Source organism: Ambystoma mexicanum, chromosome 12 (assembly GCF_040938575.1).
Source record: "Ambystoma mexicanum isolate Mex_15411 chromosome 12, UKY_AmexF1_1, whole genome shotgun sequence".
NCBI classification, from domain to species: domain Eukaryota; kingdom Metazoa; phylum Chordata; class Amphibia; order Caudata; family Ambystomatidae; genus Ambystoma; species Ambystoma mexicanum.
Genome location: NC_090936.1, coordinates 446,402,720 through 446,423,902, shown reverse-complemented (window position 1 = coordinate 446,423,902; position 21,183 = coordinate 446,402,720). Strand labels below are relative to the sequence as shown.

General features: G+C 47.5%; 1 protein-coding gene across 2 annotated transcripts in view; it reads right to left on the bottom strand.

Annotated features, from left to right (window-relative positions):
- The window catches only part of HDHD5 (haloacid dehalogenase like hydrolase domain containing 5), a 511,697-nt gene that overhangs the window by 180,336 nt on the left and 310,178 nt on the right, over nt 1-21,183 (bottom strand). For both annotated transcript variants that reach the window (XM_069628653.1, XM_069628652.1), the window contains exon 4: nt 4,149-4,242. In XM_069628653.1, the coding sequence (XP_069484754.1) occupies nt 4,149-4,242 (94 nt within the window). The remainder of the gene's footprint in view (nt 1-4,148; nt 4,243-21,183) is intronic.

The window sequence follows — 21,183 nt, the reverse complement described above, 5'->3', positions numbered from 1 at the left end:
ACAGCGCAATTCAGATTCACAGTACTATCAATGATATGGTGTAGTCTCCTCAAATTCCATGCAGTATTCCTGCCAGGAACATACCCAGTCTGGTCCGTGTGGACCAATGTGCTTATCACTCCCTTCAGCTTATCAGCCAGTAGAGCCGTAAGGATCTTACAGTCTTGATTGAGGGGGGCCTTTAGGAACTACAACCCAACAGATGTTTATGTGGCTTAAGTACTGGGACTATGATTGATTCCCGCAAGCTTTTAGGTAAAATTCCCGTCTCATAGGCCTTCTATAAGTTGTTGAGGAGCCTAGGCGGCAGCACCTCAACATATTCCTTGTAGAATTCCCGTGGTAGGCCATTAGCCCCGGGGGTCTTCCAGGACGGCAATGTACGCATGGCGACCAGCAACTCTTCAACAGAGAGCGGACGTCCAACAAATTCCCTCTGTTCCACTTCAAGACAGGTTAATGCTATGTGAGGCAGGGCCTCTGCAAAGTCAGTGTCACAAACCTCCAAGTCAGATGAGTATAGAGATTCAAAGTACATCTCCCCATCCCTGCGTTCCAATAATTCAATGCCCATCTCAATACTCGTGAGGGAAAACAGTTCTCTCCAAAGCCCACCCATTTTACCAATTGCTTCCACACAAGGACTCCCCTAGCAAACAGTAGAGGAGCCATACAGTTTCCCTCCCCAGCAAGTTCGGCCTGCCTGTCCCTTGTGAGGTGGGTCTCCTGCAGCAGGGCTATCCCCATGCCCTTCCTACGCAAATACCCTAACTTTTTTAAATATTTTCATTCAAACCACAGACTATCCACGTAGCCACCCGCACATGGCTACTCATCCCTGATCCCTTCCAGGTCGCACTTCATCCCATCGACCCACTCCCCATCTCTCCACAGCCAGCCCTCTTACCCCACACAGCAACCGCATCCCGACCAGCACCATCCCTCGCATACAACCAACCGCATGATACAAACCCAACAACCATCGAAACCCCAGGCACGAGCAGAGACAACTATGCAACAACAGAACTAACCCCCCAAACGCCCTACCCCTCCCTCCGACCGAATACAGACCTAATAGCAAAACGCACATTCAGACTAAACTGCCCCTCACACACCCCACTACAATCTCCCGGATAACAAACAGCAGCGGATACCCTAAAACTGGCATCAAAAGGTATACTGTCAATAGGAGCGTGGCAGAAAGTCTCTGCAGAAAGATCAAGAAAAAATATAGGTGGGGACAAGGGTGTTAGGCTGAGGTGTCAACCACCAGACCCTCGCCATTACCACATCAAGACGCTATAAACTTAAAACAGTTTGTACAACCGCACATTCCAACTCCCACAGTCAAAGATCATTGTTCCGTCCTGCCGGTAACTGTGCAATCCCCATCAAGTCCATCTATGAGTGTGCAGCCGTGGTGTCCTCGAAGAAGTGTGATCAGCCATTATGCAGCACCTTCCACTTGGCAGGGTAAATCAACACATAGCAGATGTTGGCCCTACGCAGTCGCTCCTTGGTAGGGCCAAACGCTGCTCTCCTCCTCTGCACCAACTTTGTGTAATATGGATAAATATTCAGTTTGGAGGACATTCCCTCTATCACCCCACCCTCCCTGGAGAAGGCCAGTATGTGCCCGCTGTCTTTGTAATTCAAGATCTTAGCGATCCAGTGGTCTGGCACCCGGCGGGGGCCTTTTAGCTAGAGATCTGTGCGCCCACTCCACCGTGAATCCCTGTGTCAGCGATCCTGGTCCCACCTCCTGTAACAGCAAGTTCTCAACATAGGAAGTAGGATCCGGACCTTTATCCCACTTAGGCAGTCCTAGGATCCGCACATTATTTCTCCTCGTCCTGCCCTCAGCATCTTCAGCACGTCGTTCCAGTTCCCGCACTTTCTCCAGCAGCGTAGCAATTTCTGACTGAGCTCCAGCCAGCAAAGTTGCCCCTATTCTCCTGCGCCTGGGCTACCGTGGTGCAAAGCGGTCCGCAAGCATGTGCACATCCTGCCTCAGAAGGCCGACATTGACTGTGATCATCTCAATCTTATGTCCCAGGGATGCTTGTAGCATTGCTATTGCCACCAGCATCAGATAATCTCCCTGCTGCCTCACTGACCCAGAGGCAGCCTCTGCACCCCTATGCAGCAGTGACTGAGCCATGCTACCTCCCTCCTTCTGGGTAAAGGCCTCCATGACCGTCTATTTGTCCCTCCCCCTATTGTGCTTCTCTGGCATCTGAAGATTGGTCTGTTCACGCCTCGCATTGTGAAGGCCCCAATCTGGTGGGAGCCATGCACATGTATCCTCTCCTGTGCACTCTGCTCAAGCAGTGTCCGCAGCATTCCTGCCTGTAGGGTACCCCAGGAGCCACGTACCCCCCAGAGAGAGTTAGGTGCCACAGCAAGAAAGCACAATTCTCTGTCGCCTTGCTACCAGACTGCTAGCCACCAGCCCAGGTGAAGCAACATGCTTCTCACTGTCCGGCACCTCTCACACAGGCCCCTTTGGTGCTGCACAAACACAGATTCCTCCCGGGGAGCACAGCAGGCAGGCCAGTCTATGTCCGCACTGGCCAAGTAGCTGAGCTGCTGTTAAAAGTGGCAGCATCCTGATGTCCTTGGCCAGCACTGTCACCCACTAAAAGAAGGATCAAGGCTCATATGCTGCATACTGAAGGCCACAATGGTGGCAACATGTGAAGTATGCGATCCAAAACATAACGCACAGGAAGTATTACACCGTAGCAAAGGCAGTATCCAGTGAATCAGCAGTCCCCCTCTCTCCATGGCCCCTCACTTATTTAGACATCCAGTTCAGATATGGCAGGCCTCCCAGCAACAGCAGCAGTAGGCCCAGATAATCCCACAATGACAACAGGATCAATCAGGGCCACACCGTACGAGGAATCGGGCCACTGTTAGAATGCCTGTGTCCTGGTGCCCCTGGCCAGCACCGTCGCCCAGAGAGAACGAGGACCAAAAGCTTCTAAGATGCAGGATCAGTCAGGGCCTCTTTCTGCGTCGTGCCGCCACTCCGTGCTCAGTCGCGCAAGCTCTGAGCGAGCGGAGAGGACAGAGAGAAGTGACAAGGGCAGCCTGCCTCCACAGCTCGTTCAAGGCAGACGTGCCGGCCTGCCTGCAGAAGGGCAAAGCCGCTCGGCTCACTACCCAGCCCCCTCCCTGCCTGTAGCAGGGGTACAGATGCCACCTTTCCAGCTGCAGCGCTATACTCACCGCTGTGTGCCTCTCTCATCAAACAGTGACAGGGCAACCCCCAACTACAGCCACACCACAGCATGCGGGGTCCCTGAACGCAGCTCCAAGGGTCACCACATCCGCTGCTTGCAGCCAGAGGTCTCGTGTCTCAGCTCATCAGATAGCAGAGCAGACATTTTCAAATGAAATCTGTATGCAGGTGATATTACGGGTACAAACAACGGATCCAGCAGGTACACGGGAAAGCAGCTGCTCACTGCATGGCCACCAGCCACGCCCACCACTAACAGCTGAGGGGTTCTGTATAACTGGACGATGTTTGGTCTCGGTAGAGGAGCTCCCACATTTCTAAATGTTCAATAATGCTTGCTGTCAGAAAGTTACTGTGAATTGATGTGTGCTGTGGCAATACAGTAAGTAAGATAATTGGAGTGATGGGTGCCAGAATTGAGTGGCGCAGGAGCACACTTAACAATGTTTTAATATCCCAGAACCCAAGGGCCTCAAGTATGAATCTTTAATGGGGCTGAATAAGTGCTAAATGTAGGACAATGCCAGCCCTTTTCCTTTCCAAGCCTTTTCCACTGGGTTTTTGTCCGGAAACAGATCAACACTGGATATGAGAAGAGATTTGCTCTCTTGCAGGACTACCTGCCCCTTCCTCCCACCTCTATCTGTCTGTCAGAGATTCGATGTACATGCTCTCAAGATCTAAAATTAACTAACTTTCAATGTAACCTTTTGAACAGGTGCATTTATTGATCAGTGTATTCAGTTCTATCAAATTATTGATGAAAGGTGCCTTCTACTGCACTGCCCTAATAAAGACACGTGGATGATAATTCTGAGACAAGGTGGTATCGGACAGAGAGACACTGAAGAGTAGGCAAGGGCTCTTTTCTCTTGTACAAAATAAGGTTAAGGATATTTACCATCTCCTTAGGTCTGCGACTGTGATCAACCATATCCAGGAGTGGAAATGCCTCCCTCAGGGCATCGATGGTCACAATGTCCTGGAACCCTAGGCTAAAATGAAGGGGATTTCAGTCAAGGAAATAAAAGAAGCAAAGCGGCACCTCAGTTCATTCTTCAAGGATTATGCCATAATGCAAAATGCCAGGCCAAAAGAGGCTACCTAGTACTTATAGTATATGTATATATTTTCACCACCCACAAAACATCTTCCATTTTGCACTAATCCTGTAATATGGAAAGTATCCAACATGACTAATTATTCAGTTTCTTACTTTACTAAGACTTCTCAATATGCAGCCAAAACAGGGGAAAGTCAACTGAATTCAGAATTTTTTCCAGGATGCTAATAGTTTTAAAAAAGAAATTGGGAATGGTCCAGTTGCAATTTCTCAACAAAAAAACTGCAAACCAAGATGGACACCACGGTGAAGGGAACTTCAACGTTCCATGTAATGTCCCCGCAAAAATGTCTCCCGGCAAAAGTCACTGTTTTTTGTGGAGACATTATTACATACATAATGTTAACATATTTAATGTTGCCAATGGCTTTTCCCGGCGGCATTATGTATGGGGCATTATTACCCGATGCCAACTTGAAGTAGTTCCATCTCCCTTTCCATGGCAGCCATTTCTGCAGCGGGGAACCACAGGAACATAGAGTGTTCCAGGCACCAGTGAGGGACAAGGCAGCTTCAGGTAAGTGGGACGGGGTAGTGCTGGGAGAGGGAGTGAACAGAGGTGGAATTGGGAGTGGGGGCGAGGGCAAAGGAGCGTGGCTTACCAGCTGCCCGGTGTGGAAAATGGTGGCCTCCCGCTGCCCAAGGGGCTCCTAAAACAGGATTTACCATCAAGTAAAGTCTGCATTCAGAGCTCCCTTATTGCCTGGGCAGCCCACTGTCCCCGTCTGGGTACTAATGCAAATAATACAATCTTCCTCTGTTTTTTATGTATTACTCTTTTTTATTAACTTTCAACAAGTACAACACTAGCAAATTCACAATTTACCAGCAAGACGAAAGGATGTTGAGACAATGTGTAGGACAATAATGAAGGATTTGCATATGACCAGGGAGGTAAATCCCATAATCCGTTAAGCGTGCAGGACAGTTAAGTCATCAAAAGACAACGCCCGCAATCCTATCATTGACCATAAGGAGAGTCCATGGAGCACTCTGAGGAGTTACGAATAAAGGTTGTTAACTGCAGACCAGATATTCTTATGGCGAGAACAGGGGCAAACCCGGTTTGCAAATTCCTCTTCAGAGTTATTTGCCCATAATAGTTATCGACCCAACCCTCGAACCGCAAAGGAGAGGGGTGCATCGAGAACAAGGTAACCTGTTGGTGAACCTAAAGTAGTGCCAGTTTTATCAATCTGCTCAGCTGTGACTAATCAACTTCCGGGGCACCAGTGGTTCAGGGATGAATATCGGTTTCTAGACCATCAATCAGCCCCACACATCTAGTACACCAGAAGGGTTCCAAACAGATTGGAACCAAGCAATTTATAAACCTCCTTGTCCCATTTTGGTAACATCGACAGAACAGCAGGCTTATCTCCAAAAGGTGGATTGTTGGTTAGTTGCAACATAGCAAAAAACAATTACCCAATGATAAAAGGGACTGTCCAGTCAAGGTTGTATACAAATATTTACTCCATTATTATCACAACAGACAGTTCCAGCACACTACAAAATACAACCCAGCCTGTAAAGGAATACAGAGTACAGACTGTTTCAAAGAAGGAAAAGGGATGCACTGTGGATACTGAAAGGAGGGTAGTTGGTAAAGTAATTAATCGTAATAGTTCAAGGATACTTGGTTTCAACACAAAGGGAGCCATGGGTCGTAAAATGTCACTAAGGGCCTTCGGAGAAGGACCAGGAGAACAGAACCACCATGTACCTTGTGCCTGTAGGAGTTCTTGGTGCTCGACAGTGTAGAGTCGTTTCCAGGGCATTTGCAGCTTTTGCAACATGGTTCAAGACCAGAGATAGCTGAGAGTGTCAGGCAGAAGGCAGTTTGGCGAGCGAGGATGGACCAACGGCTGCAGGCTGGCCTACAAAGCGGCTCAGGAATTGCTGTATCAGTGCTGGTTGGCGGATCTGGAGCACTGATCGAGGCGTTTTGGATGCTGTTAGCGACTGCGGTGTAACAACAGTCAGTGGTGCAGTCGGTTGAAGCTTGAGGGGCGCGACTGGCTCGAAAATGTCCTTTAAGGCAGACGCTGGTTAATGCTGGTCGATGCACTCCTCCTAGCTTCTTCACTGGGCTTGTGTCGTCCTTTAAGGCAGACGGCCCAGAGATATGGAAAGTGTTGCAGGCAACAGCCTTGTCCTCGGTTTGGTTCAGAGACACTCTGCCATTTCCCACCTAGGAAGCTTTCTTCCAGAGCCTAGCAGGGCACGCTGTGTGCTGGCTGGGTACCATTCTGGAGCTGCTGGAGGGTCATCTGGATTCACTATCTCCCTCTGTTCCGTGGGAGATATTTAGGGGAGGGATCCTGCTTCCCTCTATGGAAATCCTGGCCTTCCTTCACTGGTGGAAGCTGTAAAGCAGACTGTACCTTCAGCCAGGGTCCAAATGAGTTGTTCATGTTACTTCCTGCAAAGTCTTCAGATGATCTGCCCAAAAGAGGGGCTTGACCCTCTTTTAAAGCTGAATGGGCCAAAGTGATTGGTGTAGGCTAAGCCTACCTTAATGAACCAATCCTGGGTCCTCACCAACAATCTCCTGTATGCGTGAGATCATAACCACAGTGCTTTGCAACAGAAAAGGTAATGGGGTGAAAACATGTAATACTAAGTCCCACCCATCTTCCTGTCTGGTGTGGATCAAAGGATCTCTCTGGTTAATTGAGCTCTCTGTGGTTCCCGATTAAAGCGGCAGGTCTCCACTGAAGCTGCGGCGAGGCCAGACTTTTGGTCGCCGCCAAACCACATACTCGTACCTTCTGAATGGGGTCGCCCTGTGTGAATGACTACTGTAAACAGCTGTCCCAGACATGACAGGTCACTGCCCTCGATACTGAGAGTCGGAAGCTGGCTTCCGGTTGACGCAGTGCAAATCAAACGTTGTTGGGGTTTTCTTGTCCTTTGTTGGTCCTGCGACCAGGCCCCTCTGGGCCCGTTTGAATTAACTGATTAGAATGCAAAGCAGCCATCAGCAGCTAACAAAGGGCAGGGCGGATCCATGGTGCCTTTGTTGTTTAATCAACGCTGACCATGGCAGCGGGAAGGTTTTGCCTTCCCCCTTCTGAGATGCCTTGATGTGCTCTTGACTGTCATATTCCAACTAAATATGACAGGGGGAGGGCGCCTGTAGGCTGTGTCCACCCAGAGTACACAGGTCTATGTGTATGTCGTGCAGTGAGCATAAGAAAATGTGTGCAGAATAGCCCCACACATTTTCCGGCGGTTGATCTACCATCATTCAATTTCATTTAAAATTTCAGAAAAAGCCCAGGCGAGCGCACGCCCACCAGGCGGATGGTCGAATTCCTCACATCAGCATTTTACCTATCAGAAGGGGGGGGGCCAGTAAGCATGAGATAGGATCAATTGGTAAGTCAGTGTTACCAATTGTTGAATGTTTGGTCACGACTTCCACCCAGAACCTGCCTAGTGCTGGGCAACTCCAAACAAGTTTTCAGATGTCAGCATTATTCATCTTGCATTTCGGGTAAGCTCTGGCTGCTATTGATCAAATTTCCTAATTTTGACTGGGGTATAGTACTGCTGGTGCAGGAATTTAAACAAACGTGGTGGACACTTGGGATTCATAGAGATTTGTCTATCCTGGATGCATGCATCGGGCCACTCTTTGTCATCTCTTACTCTTCCCAAAATAATTTCCAATCTGCTCTAGGAGCTAAAATCCCCAGTATCCCTCCACTCAGCAACAATTTACATATTAAATCCTTACATGTATGGGGTCCAATATCAGTAATAAAATTCATTTGAGTGCTATTTTCGGGTGAATCAGGGAATGACAAGAACTTGAGATTCATTTCAAACTTAATTATAATGTATGATATTGTCCATGTAAATTATGGGAGATCCAACTTGTGCTCTAGCACCTCGAAGCTTCTCATGTGCTAAATGGAATTACCAATAATGATCTCAGACCCAAATAACAAGACATACTCAACGAATATGTCAAAGTACTAGTTTATTGGCAGCTCAAATTAAGTAAGGCAATCTGGCGAACAACAAACTGTAGTCCGGACACTCACACTTCAATTTGGATTACACAAAGGTTTTATACCTCAATGTACGTCAGGTATGACGTCCTCATATGTGGCAAACTGTAAAACCTATTGAAGGAAGAGATTGGTTAAGGGAACATATGTACCTATAGCATATACGTATTAGAGGTTTGAATCCCGATCCCGTGCTTAGAAACCACTCGCTGGTATTAAGTGCCTTATAAATAAATAAACAATACAAAATAAAAATAAATATAAAAATATCACTGGACGCCTTTATCTGGTGGGCACACCTTGAACCACCTCTAAACATGTATAATATCGATTATAGCAGAATAACAGTAGCAGGTTGGCATGTGAAACAATGTATAGCATGTTGCTACATAGACCCTGTTTGGTTGGCATTCTCTCCCCACCTTGGACTTTTGGCTCGTTAGCAGCACATTTGCAAAACGAAACTCTGGTGCAGAGAGCAACGTCAGACTACTACCCACTTGCCCAATTAGTCTATCATTTCTCATCGGTCAGGTACCAAGCCAAGGATTCTTTATAGTTGACCATGCAGCATGTTCTCTGTTCTGGGACTTTCAAGGGAGTGTAGGAACACCATTATCTTCGACTGGAGCTTAATGGATAACCCTTATTTTCAACTTCTGAGTCACGTGTGAGGAGAGCACGATTTTGTCCATGTCATCCTTTTATTTACTGCCATTTGATTTAATTGTGCTGGGTGTCATTACTCCACTTGGCCTTTGGAGACTTGCTCACTCCACCTTCATATGCTTTTTGCATCTTTGATTGTCCAATACTTTGTGCTTGCAAATGTTTTCTTCTTTGCTTAATATAAGAGAAATATGCATCAAGAGAAATATGTATTATGTACATGGCCTATCCTCTTGACTCCCTTTGTGCCTTGCAAATATTCCTTGATGTGGCATCCTTGATCCCAGGCCCATAGACTGCTCTTTATTACTCACATGAAGCTGTTTTCCAGTGTCTCCTGACTCTGCAGCCCTGATCGGTCTCTGAGGTAGCTTGATTGGTTTCAACGCAAGTCCGTGTGTCCATCTTTTTCTCATGGCCGCTTTAACCACCTTATATTTTTTCCGCAGCAAGCTTCTATTTGTCTCAGCTACCTTACGTTTCTGCGTATGTACATTCAACTTCATCTCTCCTCACTGATTTCATTGGTGAATACGCTTTTAGTTTTTGATTACGTTTCTCTTATAATTCCTGTTACATCTTTATCCTTTAAGTATTTGCATATTGTTTCAGTGACTCTTTGTATCTTTCCCTCATGATGTCACTCTGCTCTCGTCAGATTTCACGTAAAGCTCTTTGATGCCCAGTGGTGTGTGCAGACATCCTTCCACCCTTTCAATATGGGGGGCACATTTGATATGGTTGTCCGAGTGCATATCGTCTCTCATACATTCGATGCGGTATTGGGACAATACCTGGTGTTCCACATAGTGCTCTTATCCTGCTGTTCCAATATGATGGAGGTGAGGGAGCGGGAGCTAGAGATGGCGTGTGCATCTGTTCCTCTACATTCCCCCCCTATGGTCAAGTCCTCAGCCACCTCCTCCTCTTCAATCTTTTTTTTTTTAAACTTTATTTATTTACACAACATTCATAATAAATCCCAATACAATCAGCGTATATCAAATTACACATAGAAAATACAAGAAAAGCACAGCATTTTACACAGTACTACATACACAGTGAGATATACAATACCCTTAATCCCCAACATCTCAAATACATCTCTCAATTACCCCCACCAAAAACTATAATGCCATGTTAAAACAACTGCAAAACCTACCCCATATTTTCCCAACTCGTCAATCGTCTTGATTTTCGTTTCATACTTTGGTTTCTTTGGAATCCATACTTTTTCCACCCCGTCAGTTCACCTGCATTCTTTAAATGCTCATACAAACTCCAGGTCATGTGACAGCATTCTCCAGTCGGTTGACAGAATCCCCAACGTCCAATATAGTTCTTAAAATGCCTTGGGTAATAAAACGTCATCCCTGGGTGGGCCCGCTAATTCTTCTTTATGTTCTCACGTGGGGTGTCTTCAGTCTGTGGTGCATGGTCACCGTTAACATCGATCATGATCATCGCAATAGCTTTCTTGGCTGTCTTCTTGCATTGTCCTAAAATGATGCTTATAAGACAGAATCCTAGCAATACCAACACTAGTATTGCTCCAAGTAGTTTGAAGGCATTCGCCACCCAAGTTGCAATCCATGAAAACAGAGACGAGAACCAATCATCGTCTTTTGGTTCATCAGCTTCATTCTCCATCTTCGTGGGCAGGGTTGTCAGCATAGATATTGTTTCTGTCAGGGTTCCATTTTCTCTATCATGGGCAGGTGTGAATGTACAGCAAGAAGGCCTGATCTTGTCACATGCCTCCTTCCATTGCTGTAATTAAGTCCAAGACATACCTGTTCTAGAGTCTCATAAGCCTGAGTTCTTCCTTGATTGCATTAAATCCTTTTATTGTTGCGTTGATCGTTTGCACAGCTCCCATCTGGTGATTTGCAACCACTTGGCATTCACTGCAGTCTGGAGTCCTGGCATAAATATTGATCTAACTATTAATGCTGTCTTGCTGAATAATCTGTGCTCCGCTGGAATATTGTCATAGGCTATAGACTTTGATGAGAAATAATTCTCCCTCTTCAACCGACAGAGGTTGAGTGAACTCTTCCTTCTCTGGTAGTCATTCATTTTTGGTAACTCTTCAATATGAAGGTCACTTTGGGGAATCACTAATGCAGGAACATGTATGACCATGATAGAACATATTCCTCCCCAATTCTTGGCAACTTCCTATAAGCTCTGGAACCACAGGCCCAATAGTGGGCCATTAACACGGCAGTTCCTCTGTTCGTTCCTGCTACTTAAGAGGATCTGCTTACATCCTTTAGAACCAGGCCCTTGATCCTGAAGCATGTTTTTCGCATTATTTACTGGTATTATGGACACTGGTCCTGCTTCATTGTCAACCTACTTTAGTAGCTTAGAACACTTGGCCTATGACTTTAGGCATACGTCATTTACTATTTGCACTATGCTTACTGGTTCCTTCTTTAATAAGTGTGTAGTGCAAGATAACATCTGTTCTTCCCATTCTGTACTGGTGGCAACTAGTCCATATTCCAATAGCTGAGGTCTCTCCCAGCATCCTGGTACTCCTGATTTTTGGTCTCCTGCCAGGGATGAATATAGAAGCATATGGTTCATCCAGCTTATCTCTTTTTCCTTCTTCTGTGTTTTCACATAAGCATCTTGATCTGGAAATGATATTCTTGATCGCAATCGTAAGGCTGTCCATATTCCTTCGAATTGTCCTCTGGTTGTGCAAGCTGCTAGATGGATGAGGCACTTTGCATCGTGTGCAGGTATTTCTCTATCTTCACCAGCATCCCTTTTAAGTCAAACAATGTGTTTAATAAAATCAGGAGAGATGCTACTCGTGCTTTTGTTAGGGATTATAAGAAATGCTTCATTGTCAACCACTGTATCTGCATTTTTAATCATTAAGTGTCTAAATGCCATAATAATAAGGAAGAAAAGACACATCATAAGGCAGAATGAAATCACAATTACCATTCCAGAAAAACTCATCGACTGTCCTGATGGTACTGAGTCTCTTATATTTTGGAACCTTCTTATCTTCTTTTTAATCCAATATGTAATTTTGTTATTCTTTGTAAATCACACTTGTATAACAAAAACTGCAGTGATGATTCTGAAAGTAATATGACTGTTTTTAGGATTGCCAAGAAATGTCACAAGGTCCACGTGTCATCTTATCAGAGCAGGGTAAGACTGCAATATATAGTTAAAAACAGCATACAAGAATGTGTGTAATGTTATTATTTATGATTGGCAGCATAGAAGGTGAAGTGTGCTCTTTTTCTTTGGATCCAGTACAATGTCTCTTGTCCCTATCTAAAAAAGTTCTAGAATAGCCACAAGTCCAATTATTCCTTATTAGATTTTAGAAGGTTTAAGTTAGTTACCTGTAACTATTGTCAGGCTGGGAATCCTCGGTAAAAGGAAAGACTGTTTCACTTTCATTTTAAAACTGTATTTCTCCTCTAAGCCAATCATTGTTCTCTGGGTCATACTTCCCCCATCCAATGACGAGCCTCTCGCTAAGCCCCGCCGCTGGTAGCCATCTTCAGATTTGGTAATCACGTAAAGTAGCAGTATGACCAAGAAGAGCCGCAGAGGGGGCAGAGGGAGGGTTTGTATGTGAATCCATGGCAGACCCATGCTGGAGAACAATAGTTAGAGGTAATTAACAAACCTTATCCAACATGGGGTCTGACATGGATTCAGACGCTCAAGCAAACAGGTTGAGTAGCCCTGCCTGGGTGACTCTGGACTCCTCCCTGGAATCCCTGTTGACGCAGTAGAACCTTGTGAAGGTATGCATGGACCTCAACATCGCAGTCCTGCAGATGTCAAGCAGGGGTACACCAGCTTAGCCAGCCAATGACATTGCATGATGCAGCCGTAGAGCCATCTTGAGATGGAAGCCTTGGACAAGGCCTTCCCATTATTCACAGGTCCAAAACTCTGAAACAATTGAGAAGTCTTCCGAAAACTCATCATGAGTCCACATAGAACTTCAAGGCACAAGCAACATCCAGTGAATGCAGTGTCCATTCAGCCGGCAACAAAGTTTTTGGGAAGAAAACCGGTAACACCAAAGGCTTGTTGAGGTGGAAGTCCGACTGAAACTTCAGCATGAAAGAGGGGTGCGTACGCAGCACCACCCTCGATTTGTGGAAAGTCAGATAAGGCTGCTTGCAGGATAGGGCCCGGATCTCACTCACTCGTCTGGCTAAGGTGATGGCCACCATGAATGACGTTTTCCACAAGAGAAACTTGAGTGGGGCTTGATGCATAGGTTCGAAAGGAGCCTAAGTCTTGTCAGGACTACAATGAGTTCCCATGCCGGGGCAGGTGCCTTCACCAGTGGGAAAGATCAAAAAAGCCCCTTGAGGAACTCCTCCATGAGTCTGTGGGACCAAAACAAATATCTTCCTGGGGATCTGGTGTAGGGTGAGATGGCCGAAGGTGCACCTTGATGAACGCGTGAGCCAGACCAGCTTTGGCAAGGAAAGCAGGTAGGGAAGAATCTGTGGGGCCATGACCCTCAGAGGGGTAATCTTCTGCGACCGGCACCACGTAGAAAAAAGCTTCTGCTTATGGCTGTAGCACTTAATTGTCGACAACGCCCTTGCTTTGGCGAAGACCTCGCTGCAGTCCGCTGGCAGCTCATAACCTCCAAACCCTAACACTCAAGGAGCAATGACTTCAGGTTCAGGGATTATGGGTCTTGATGAAGCAGATCCGGAAGCAGATCTGGAAGTACCCGCAACTTGATTGGAGACAACGCTGATAACCAAATCTGCCTCGGCCTTGTCAGAGAGATGATTATCATCTTGCATTAACACCGTCTGAGTGTGTTGATCTCACGTAGGAGGAGAGGAAACACGGGAAGTGTACAGAAACAGACCTTCCCACAGGAAGGAGAACAGGTCCCACAAGCTCCTCGGTTGGTGGAATCTGCTGGCAAACTTCTGGCATTTGGAGTTCGCCGCTGTGGCAAAAAGATTGATCAGGGGTCTGCCCCATTTGACGAAAAGGCGGTCCACCTGATCCTGACGAAGTTCCCACTCATGGCAGGAGCGCAGTTCCCTGCTGAGGGAGTCTGTAATGGTGTTCTTGACACCTGCCAGGTGAAGAGGGACGAGGAACATCCCCTGTCCAATGGCCCACTGTCAAGTCCTGAGCTTCCTTGGAGAGCGCTGGGGATCTAGTGCCCCTGTGCTTCCTGATGTAGAACATGGTGGTGGCATTGTCTGAAGATTCTCACCACCTTGCCCTCCAAAAGGTAGTAGGAAAGACTTGAAGGCCCAGAACACTGGCCACAGTTCCAGGGTGTTGATGTGCAGATCCTTCTCCTCTGCAAGAAACAGACGTCTGGCGTGTAGACGTCCGGTGTGAGCCCCCCAACCTTCCAGAGAGGTGTCTGTGGCGACAGTCTCCTTGTATGGCAGGGTTCGAAATCCCGTTCCCTGGGCGATGTGGGAGCGCATCCCCTACCACTCTATCGCCGCCGGAACTCCTAGTTGAGAGGGATCTTGTCCGCAAAACTCCTGGACACTTGTATCCAACATGCATCCAAGAATTCCTGTAGGGGTTGCATCTGCAACCTTCAAAGACGGAGGAGGTAGATGCAGGACGACATCATGCCCAGCAGGATGTGATGGCCCGAACCATGGCCGTCTTCATCGACGACAGTCGCTGCACCTTCCCTTGAATGGCTGCTAGCAAGCCACCGCGTTGAGTCTGCCGCTGAGGAACAGCGGGTTCTGTGATGGCGTTAAGCAGGACTTTAGATAGTTTACAGAGAATCCCAGCTCCGTCAGCATTTGGACGATCTCCTTCGGGTCCTCGTCAGGCAGTTCCTGAGAGCGGGCGTGTATCAGCCAATCGCCCAGGTACGGGTATATGTGCATGCCCTGCAGACGCAGATAAGCTGCCACCCGACCGATTTCAAGCCGAATGGTAGGGCTTTGAACTGGTATCGTTGGCCTTGCACCACGAACCATAGGAACTTTCGATGTTTCCTGTGGATGGGGACATGGAAGTACGCGCCCTCTAGGTCCAACAACGTGAAGAAATCCCCTTTCTTCAGTTGGCCGAGCACATGCTGCAACGTGACCATCCTGATGTTTTGGGGCTTCAGGTACTTGTACAGACGGCACAGGTCCAGGATGGGTCACCAACCCCCCCGCCCCGATCTACTTTCCGTAAAATGGCTTGCACTTCTTCCAGGAGCTGAGGGATGTGCTGCTCCTGACAGGGAGCCAGTAGACTACATGGGCATCTGCATTGGAACTCCAAGGCGCGTCTCTGGACGAGAGCGTCCAGCACCAAAATGGCAGATGCGAGGAAGTAACCTACGTATGCAGAGATGCACCGCAGTATGGTGTGAAGGCGGACCAACAGGCAAGGATCCCAGTGGCCCGGTTGGATCCTGATTTTGGGCCATAGCGAGGTCTGGTCCTGTTGGGCTGAAGGTCAGCACTAGCACCAAGTGGAAGAGGGCGGAAGAGCCCAAGAGTTGGGGACGGAACAAAGAGAAAATCAGTGACCGCCAGAGGCACGGCGTACAAGGCAGTAGGTCGGACAGAGGTAGCGGCGGCCCTGGGACATGCTGCCTCGGGTATGGCAGCGAAGGCGCATATAACTTCAAGAGCTGAGTAGGCACCTGGGTACACGAAAAGCGGGGCAGCACCCGCAACAGCACCAGCCCTCTCTGTCATCGGACCCCGAACACTGAGTACAAACACAGAGTGCTGAAGTCCACACCAGCAAATCACTGTGGGCGGCGGGCAGGAGTGGTAGCCGGACTCTCCCAGAACAAGTTGCCGAAGTGCATCGCACTGTAGTGCAATCCAACATCCATGAAGGCAGAGCCCAGGAGCGAGTCTAGAGATAAGGCTCACACCGCAATATAAAAATCATATTCCAACAACGGACAAACACAAACAGAAACCAGACACAGTACAGCGCCTTAAAAAGATAATACACCCCAGTAAGCAAGGGAGAGCCACAAATGATTACCGGCTACCTTGGCAAAACAGGAGGCTAGACTGGGTGCATAACGTGGCAAGCAATGCGGGAGGGCAAAAGCATATACTACTGAGACATGATATAAGGGGACAACATCTGCAGGTGAAGTCCAAAGAACAACTGCCAGCCTTAAATAGGAACGTGGGGACCCCATGGGGGAAGACGGTAATGGAAATTACGCTCCAATGAACATAGATACAAGTGACTGTGCACCAGCAACTGCCAACCCGCCGGAAGAAGACTACACCAGGCATCAGTACGTGTATCGGCGGAGTACACTGTAGGCACCTGAGAGAGAGCACTGCAGCCTTGGAACATAGAAAGCAGCCCCCACCTAATACCAGCTGCCCACCAGTGGAACAAACCAGTGACAAGTGTGTGACCAAGGGGGAGCGGAAGTACAGGCACCGGGAGGACCAACAATGGCATCCAAATCTCAAAATAACAAGTCTAAACAGCCCTCATTGGACACTTTTACTAAATCCACCAACAGAATTGAGACCAACATGCCAGCAACCCCATCTCTGCAAGGAGAGTAGATCCAAGTGAAAGGGGACCCGCAGGTGCTGGACTCCATAGCAGCCTTGATGATCGCATTAGAATCCAAAAAGGATTCCATCAGCCTGGACGTAATCCTCCTGAGGCAAGATGTGCCGTCGCTTGCAAAAACGCACGGGAACTCATGAAAAAGAAGTTGCAGCAAATGCAGCCAACTTGAGGGACACCTCCAGAGAGACTACAGCAGCAAGTGAGGAATCTTGAGGGTAGAGTTGAAGATGAAGAAGAGTGGGCCAGATGCAATAACGTAAGAATCATCGGACTCCCTGAAGGGGAAGAGGGTGGGGTGGGACCCCCCCCCCACTAACTTTATAGAAAACATCCTGCTAAAAGAAATTGGCCCGGGACCACTCACTCAGGACTTCACAGTAGAAAGGGCACACAGGTCCCAGGATGAACAAACAGCCCATCATAGCCCCGATATTAAATTACAAAGACAGAGAAAGATTCTCGAACACTTCCAGAAAGGCGGCACAGTACAGCGAGCATCAACCAATATTACTGCATCCCTGGACTACACCTTGCAGGTGCAAAAACAGAGGATGCACTTTACATCACTCAAGAGGAGGCTGAGAGTGCGGAACCTTAAGTATATGTTGGTATATCCGGCAAGGCTAAAAGTAATAAGCAAAGGCAGAGCCATCTTCTTTGATACCCCTGAGGATGCACATACCTGGATGGACACAGAACATTTGCCAACCGGAGTGGTCAATCAGAAGACAGATGTGGGGGACACGCTGATGGGGCTACGAAGAGTCCGACGGGAATGGCCGGCACGGCGACTGATTGCAACTGGGAGTGACCTTGTTGCAAAAAACTCAGGCAACAACACCTGTGACGATTGTAGGAGGCAGCGGTGTAGTCTCCATCTGGGAACGCACTGCGGGGAAGCGTCTTTCATTTAAGAGTTGATTTGTTCACGGATACTAGCTGTTAAGGATCCGCATGCTGCACCCCAGGCACCAGGACAAGCAACTGGGGCAGGGGTGAGAAGCAGGGATGCTAGAGCACAAGGTATTCAGCTGGGCATTTGTTGGGGAGGATATGGGAGTTGGGGTAGTTAGTTCAGAGACAACCTATAGATCCACACAATTAATGTATAATATGCACATCTGTCTGTCGAGGGATGTAGGAATGCTCATGTTGGATGAGGGAACTTAGGATAGCCTTGTGGAATGTCAGGGGGCTTAATAGTTATATTAAACGAAATAGGATAATGACATGTTTGAGATGCCAAAAAATTGACATGGACATAGCACTCCTCCAGGAAACGCACCTCCCAGGGGAGAAATTAACTGCCCTAGCAGAACCTTTCAAGATCCTCAAGACTTTTAAAGCTGTAGATGGTAGGATGATTATAGTACAAAGTATATTAGAACAGAGAGAGCTCTGTATTGTCAACACTTCTGCACAAATCCACGCACAGCAGCCTACTTCCGTTCGTTGTACCCCCAAATTGGCACATATTGGGATGGTACATTAGTATGGGGAGGGGACTTTAATTGCATGCTGAACCCAGCACTTGACAGATGACAAATCTAGGCTCTTCAGCCAAAGCCTAGAATACATTGCTGCAAGCATTCAAATTGACTGACATCTGGAGGGCTCTACACCCGCAAGCCCGGGGATATCCACATTACAATGCCCCCAATGATCTATACACCAGATTGGACTATGTCTTTACAGGGGAAGAGACCCTAGGTGAATTCAAATCGGTGGAATACAAAGCTCGAGTGCTATCGGACCATGCCCCCCTAGTGGTCGTATGGCAGTACTGCCCTCTTAGGGCATGTATCCCGAACTGGAAGCTTAGAAGCGAATCCCTACAAGATGCAGTGTTCTGGGAACATCTACGAGAAGAGGTGAAGGATTATTTTAAAAAATAGAGTGTAAAATCAGCTGGTACACTATGGGAAGCCTTCAAAGTAGTGATTAGGGGGATGGCAATAGCTAAAGCAAAAGGAATGTAAGGCAGGATAGAAAGCGATTTAAATAAGGCCGAAACCAAGTTGGAGGCCATAGATTGCACAGGAGACTCGTCCAGGGATCAGGACCAAGAAGTTATCCGGCTGCAGCAGGAATGTCTGGAGCACTGGGAAAGATTGGGCAAGCTAAGTTATAAGAAATATGTAGAGAGACAACACGCGGAAGGGGATAAGCCGGGATGCTTGTTGGCCTGGCTTTATAAAAGTGAGATATGATACATGCGATTGCAGGGAGAAGTGGTGAGCTTTGTATGACGCAAGAAGGCATAAACAAGTGCTTCCATAATTATTACAAAGAGTTGTATGCAGAGACACAAGTAACACAGTTGTCAGAAATAGATGAGACCCTGGTACAGATAGACCTACCCAAGCTGGGTGCAAAAGCAGCGGGCAGGTTGGAAGCTCCCGTAACAATAGAGGAGTTAGAATCCACTATAAGAGGGTTGCCGACTGGTAAAGCCCCAGGAGCAGACGGATTACCCAGTGAATTTTACAAAGAATTCATGGCAGAGGTTGTGCTAGCAATGCTGAACGAAGCACTAGACACAGGCACTCTACGAATATCACGGAGAGAGTCTATTATCGTCCCATTACTGAAGCCCAACAGGCCTGACATTGACTGCAGATCGTACAGACTCCGTCCTTGTTTAATCAGGACGTGAAAATACTTACAGCCCTAATGGCCAACAGCCTTAGGCAGCAATATGAAAACATATACACCCAGACCAGTCGGGGTACATTCCGGACAGGAATATCACATGTAACCCAAAGAGGTTACACCATATCATTGATCATACCCAAGACACTACACATCAACATGCTGTGGCCTCGCTCAACGCGATCAAAGCGTTTGACTCGGTGAGATGGCCATGGCTGCTAGCAGTGCTGAAGAGCTTCGGCATGGGGCCCACATACATAAAATGGGTACAGCTACTATATAGCAGCCCAACAGCGAGAGTCAAGACAGGCACCCACATTTTTTGATCAATGGCAGCTGGGGAAGGGCACAAAGCAGGGCTGCCCATGGTCCCCTATGTTATTTATACTGGCCTTAGAACGTTAGCAGCGCATCTCCGGAAGGAATATCAAGATGCAGGCATAGGTATACAGGGTAGGAGTAACTTAATCTCCCTATATGCAGATGATATGGTTCTATACTTACAGCATCCAGAAACCAACCTACAGTATATTTGAGATGTGTTAGAGCGCTATGCAGACCTATTTGGTATCATAATTAATGCACAGAAATTGTGTTTGTTCCCCTTAGCGGGGTATAGGAGGAAATCTCTAAACACATTGTCAGTGCTATGATTAAATGGGACGTGAACACATTTAGACATTTGGGAGTAGATATCTCCCATGACCCTAAGACAGAACACACTACAAACTTTCGTGTCAAAATTGCTTCTCTCAATGAGGGGAAGGGCTGCGCTGTTAAAGATGGTGGTGCTCCCAAGGTGCCTTCATTTTTTTCACCAATGTCCCATACATCATACCTAAAGGCTTTTCTCAGAGACTAGACACTATATGTCGTAGCTTCCTATGGCACAACACGTGATGCCGGATGGCACTAATGAAATTGCAAAGGCTGTATGATTAAGGAGGTATGAAAGTGCCCAACTTTGAAGCATATTTCGTGGCGTGCTGTCATGATCCCTGTCCCTAGCCCTCTTAGGCAAAACACTGGAGCCTGGCCACAATCCCGCACATGGACCTTAAAGGCCTCTCCATCTCATCTGAGACCCACTTGGAGTCCTTGGAACTGGATTTAGTAATGTACTTTGTGCAACATGCATGCCCCCACATAACTCAGTTCCATGAACTGAGCTATGTGGTCTAGCTTTTTGGGTGTGGTTCGACCTAGGGATACCTGGGATACCTGGAGGCTATATAAACCACACCCGGGTAGAGAAACACGCTTTGCGTTACTCTGCGTCTGCAACGTGACACTCACCGTGTTTGGATCGGTCTCCTAAAGGCCTTTGCCTTTCCTCCGCATCCCGCGTACCTGAAAGAACAAGAACAACATTAACATCACACTTACCTTGAGGAGAATCCTGCTTCCATCCATCGTCCCTCCGGTCCTGTGGACAGCATTTCGGCGGAGTCATCTCCATTTCGGAACGCTGCATCCTGGGAAGAAAAGAACAAAGGGAAAAGACATTAGTAAGCATTCTCGTATCCCGATTCCTCTAAAACAGCAAGAAGAGTCACACGCTTACCTGGACTCGAGCCACTCATAACTTCAGCTCCGGAACACACCATCGACCTATAAAGGGAAAAGACAACACAGGTTAGCACATAAGGACAAGGCGCCGCGCATTGCGCTTTACTCACTCCACCACATTCTCTCAGCCGGCAGCCATACTGGTACATTGCAGCAGCCTACAAGGTACAAAGTGAGACATAGGTCAGCACAAGAAAAGGCGAACAGCGCCGCGCATCGCACTTTCACTCACCCCTTAGTACTTGGCTGCCCTAAGCAGCACAACACCATCAACGACCCCCTCCAACACCTAAAGGGAGAAAGAGGAAACATTAATAGGGGCAAGAGACAAGAAAAGGACA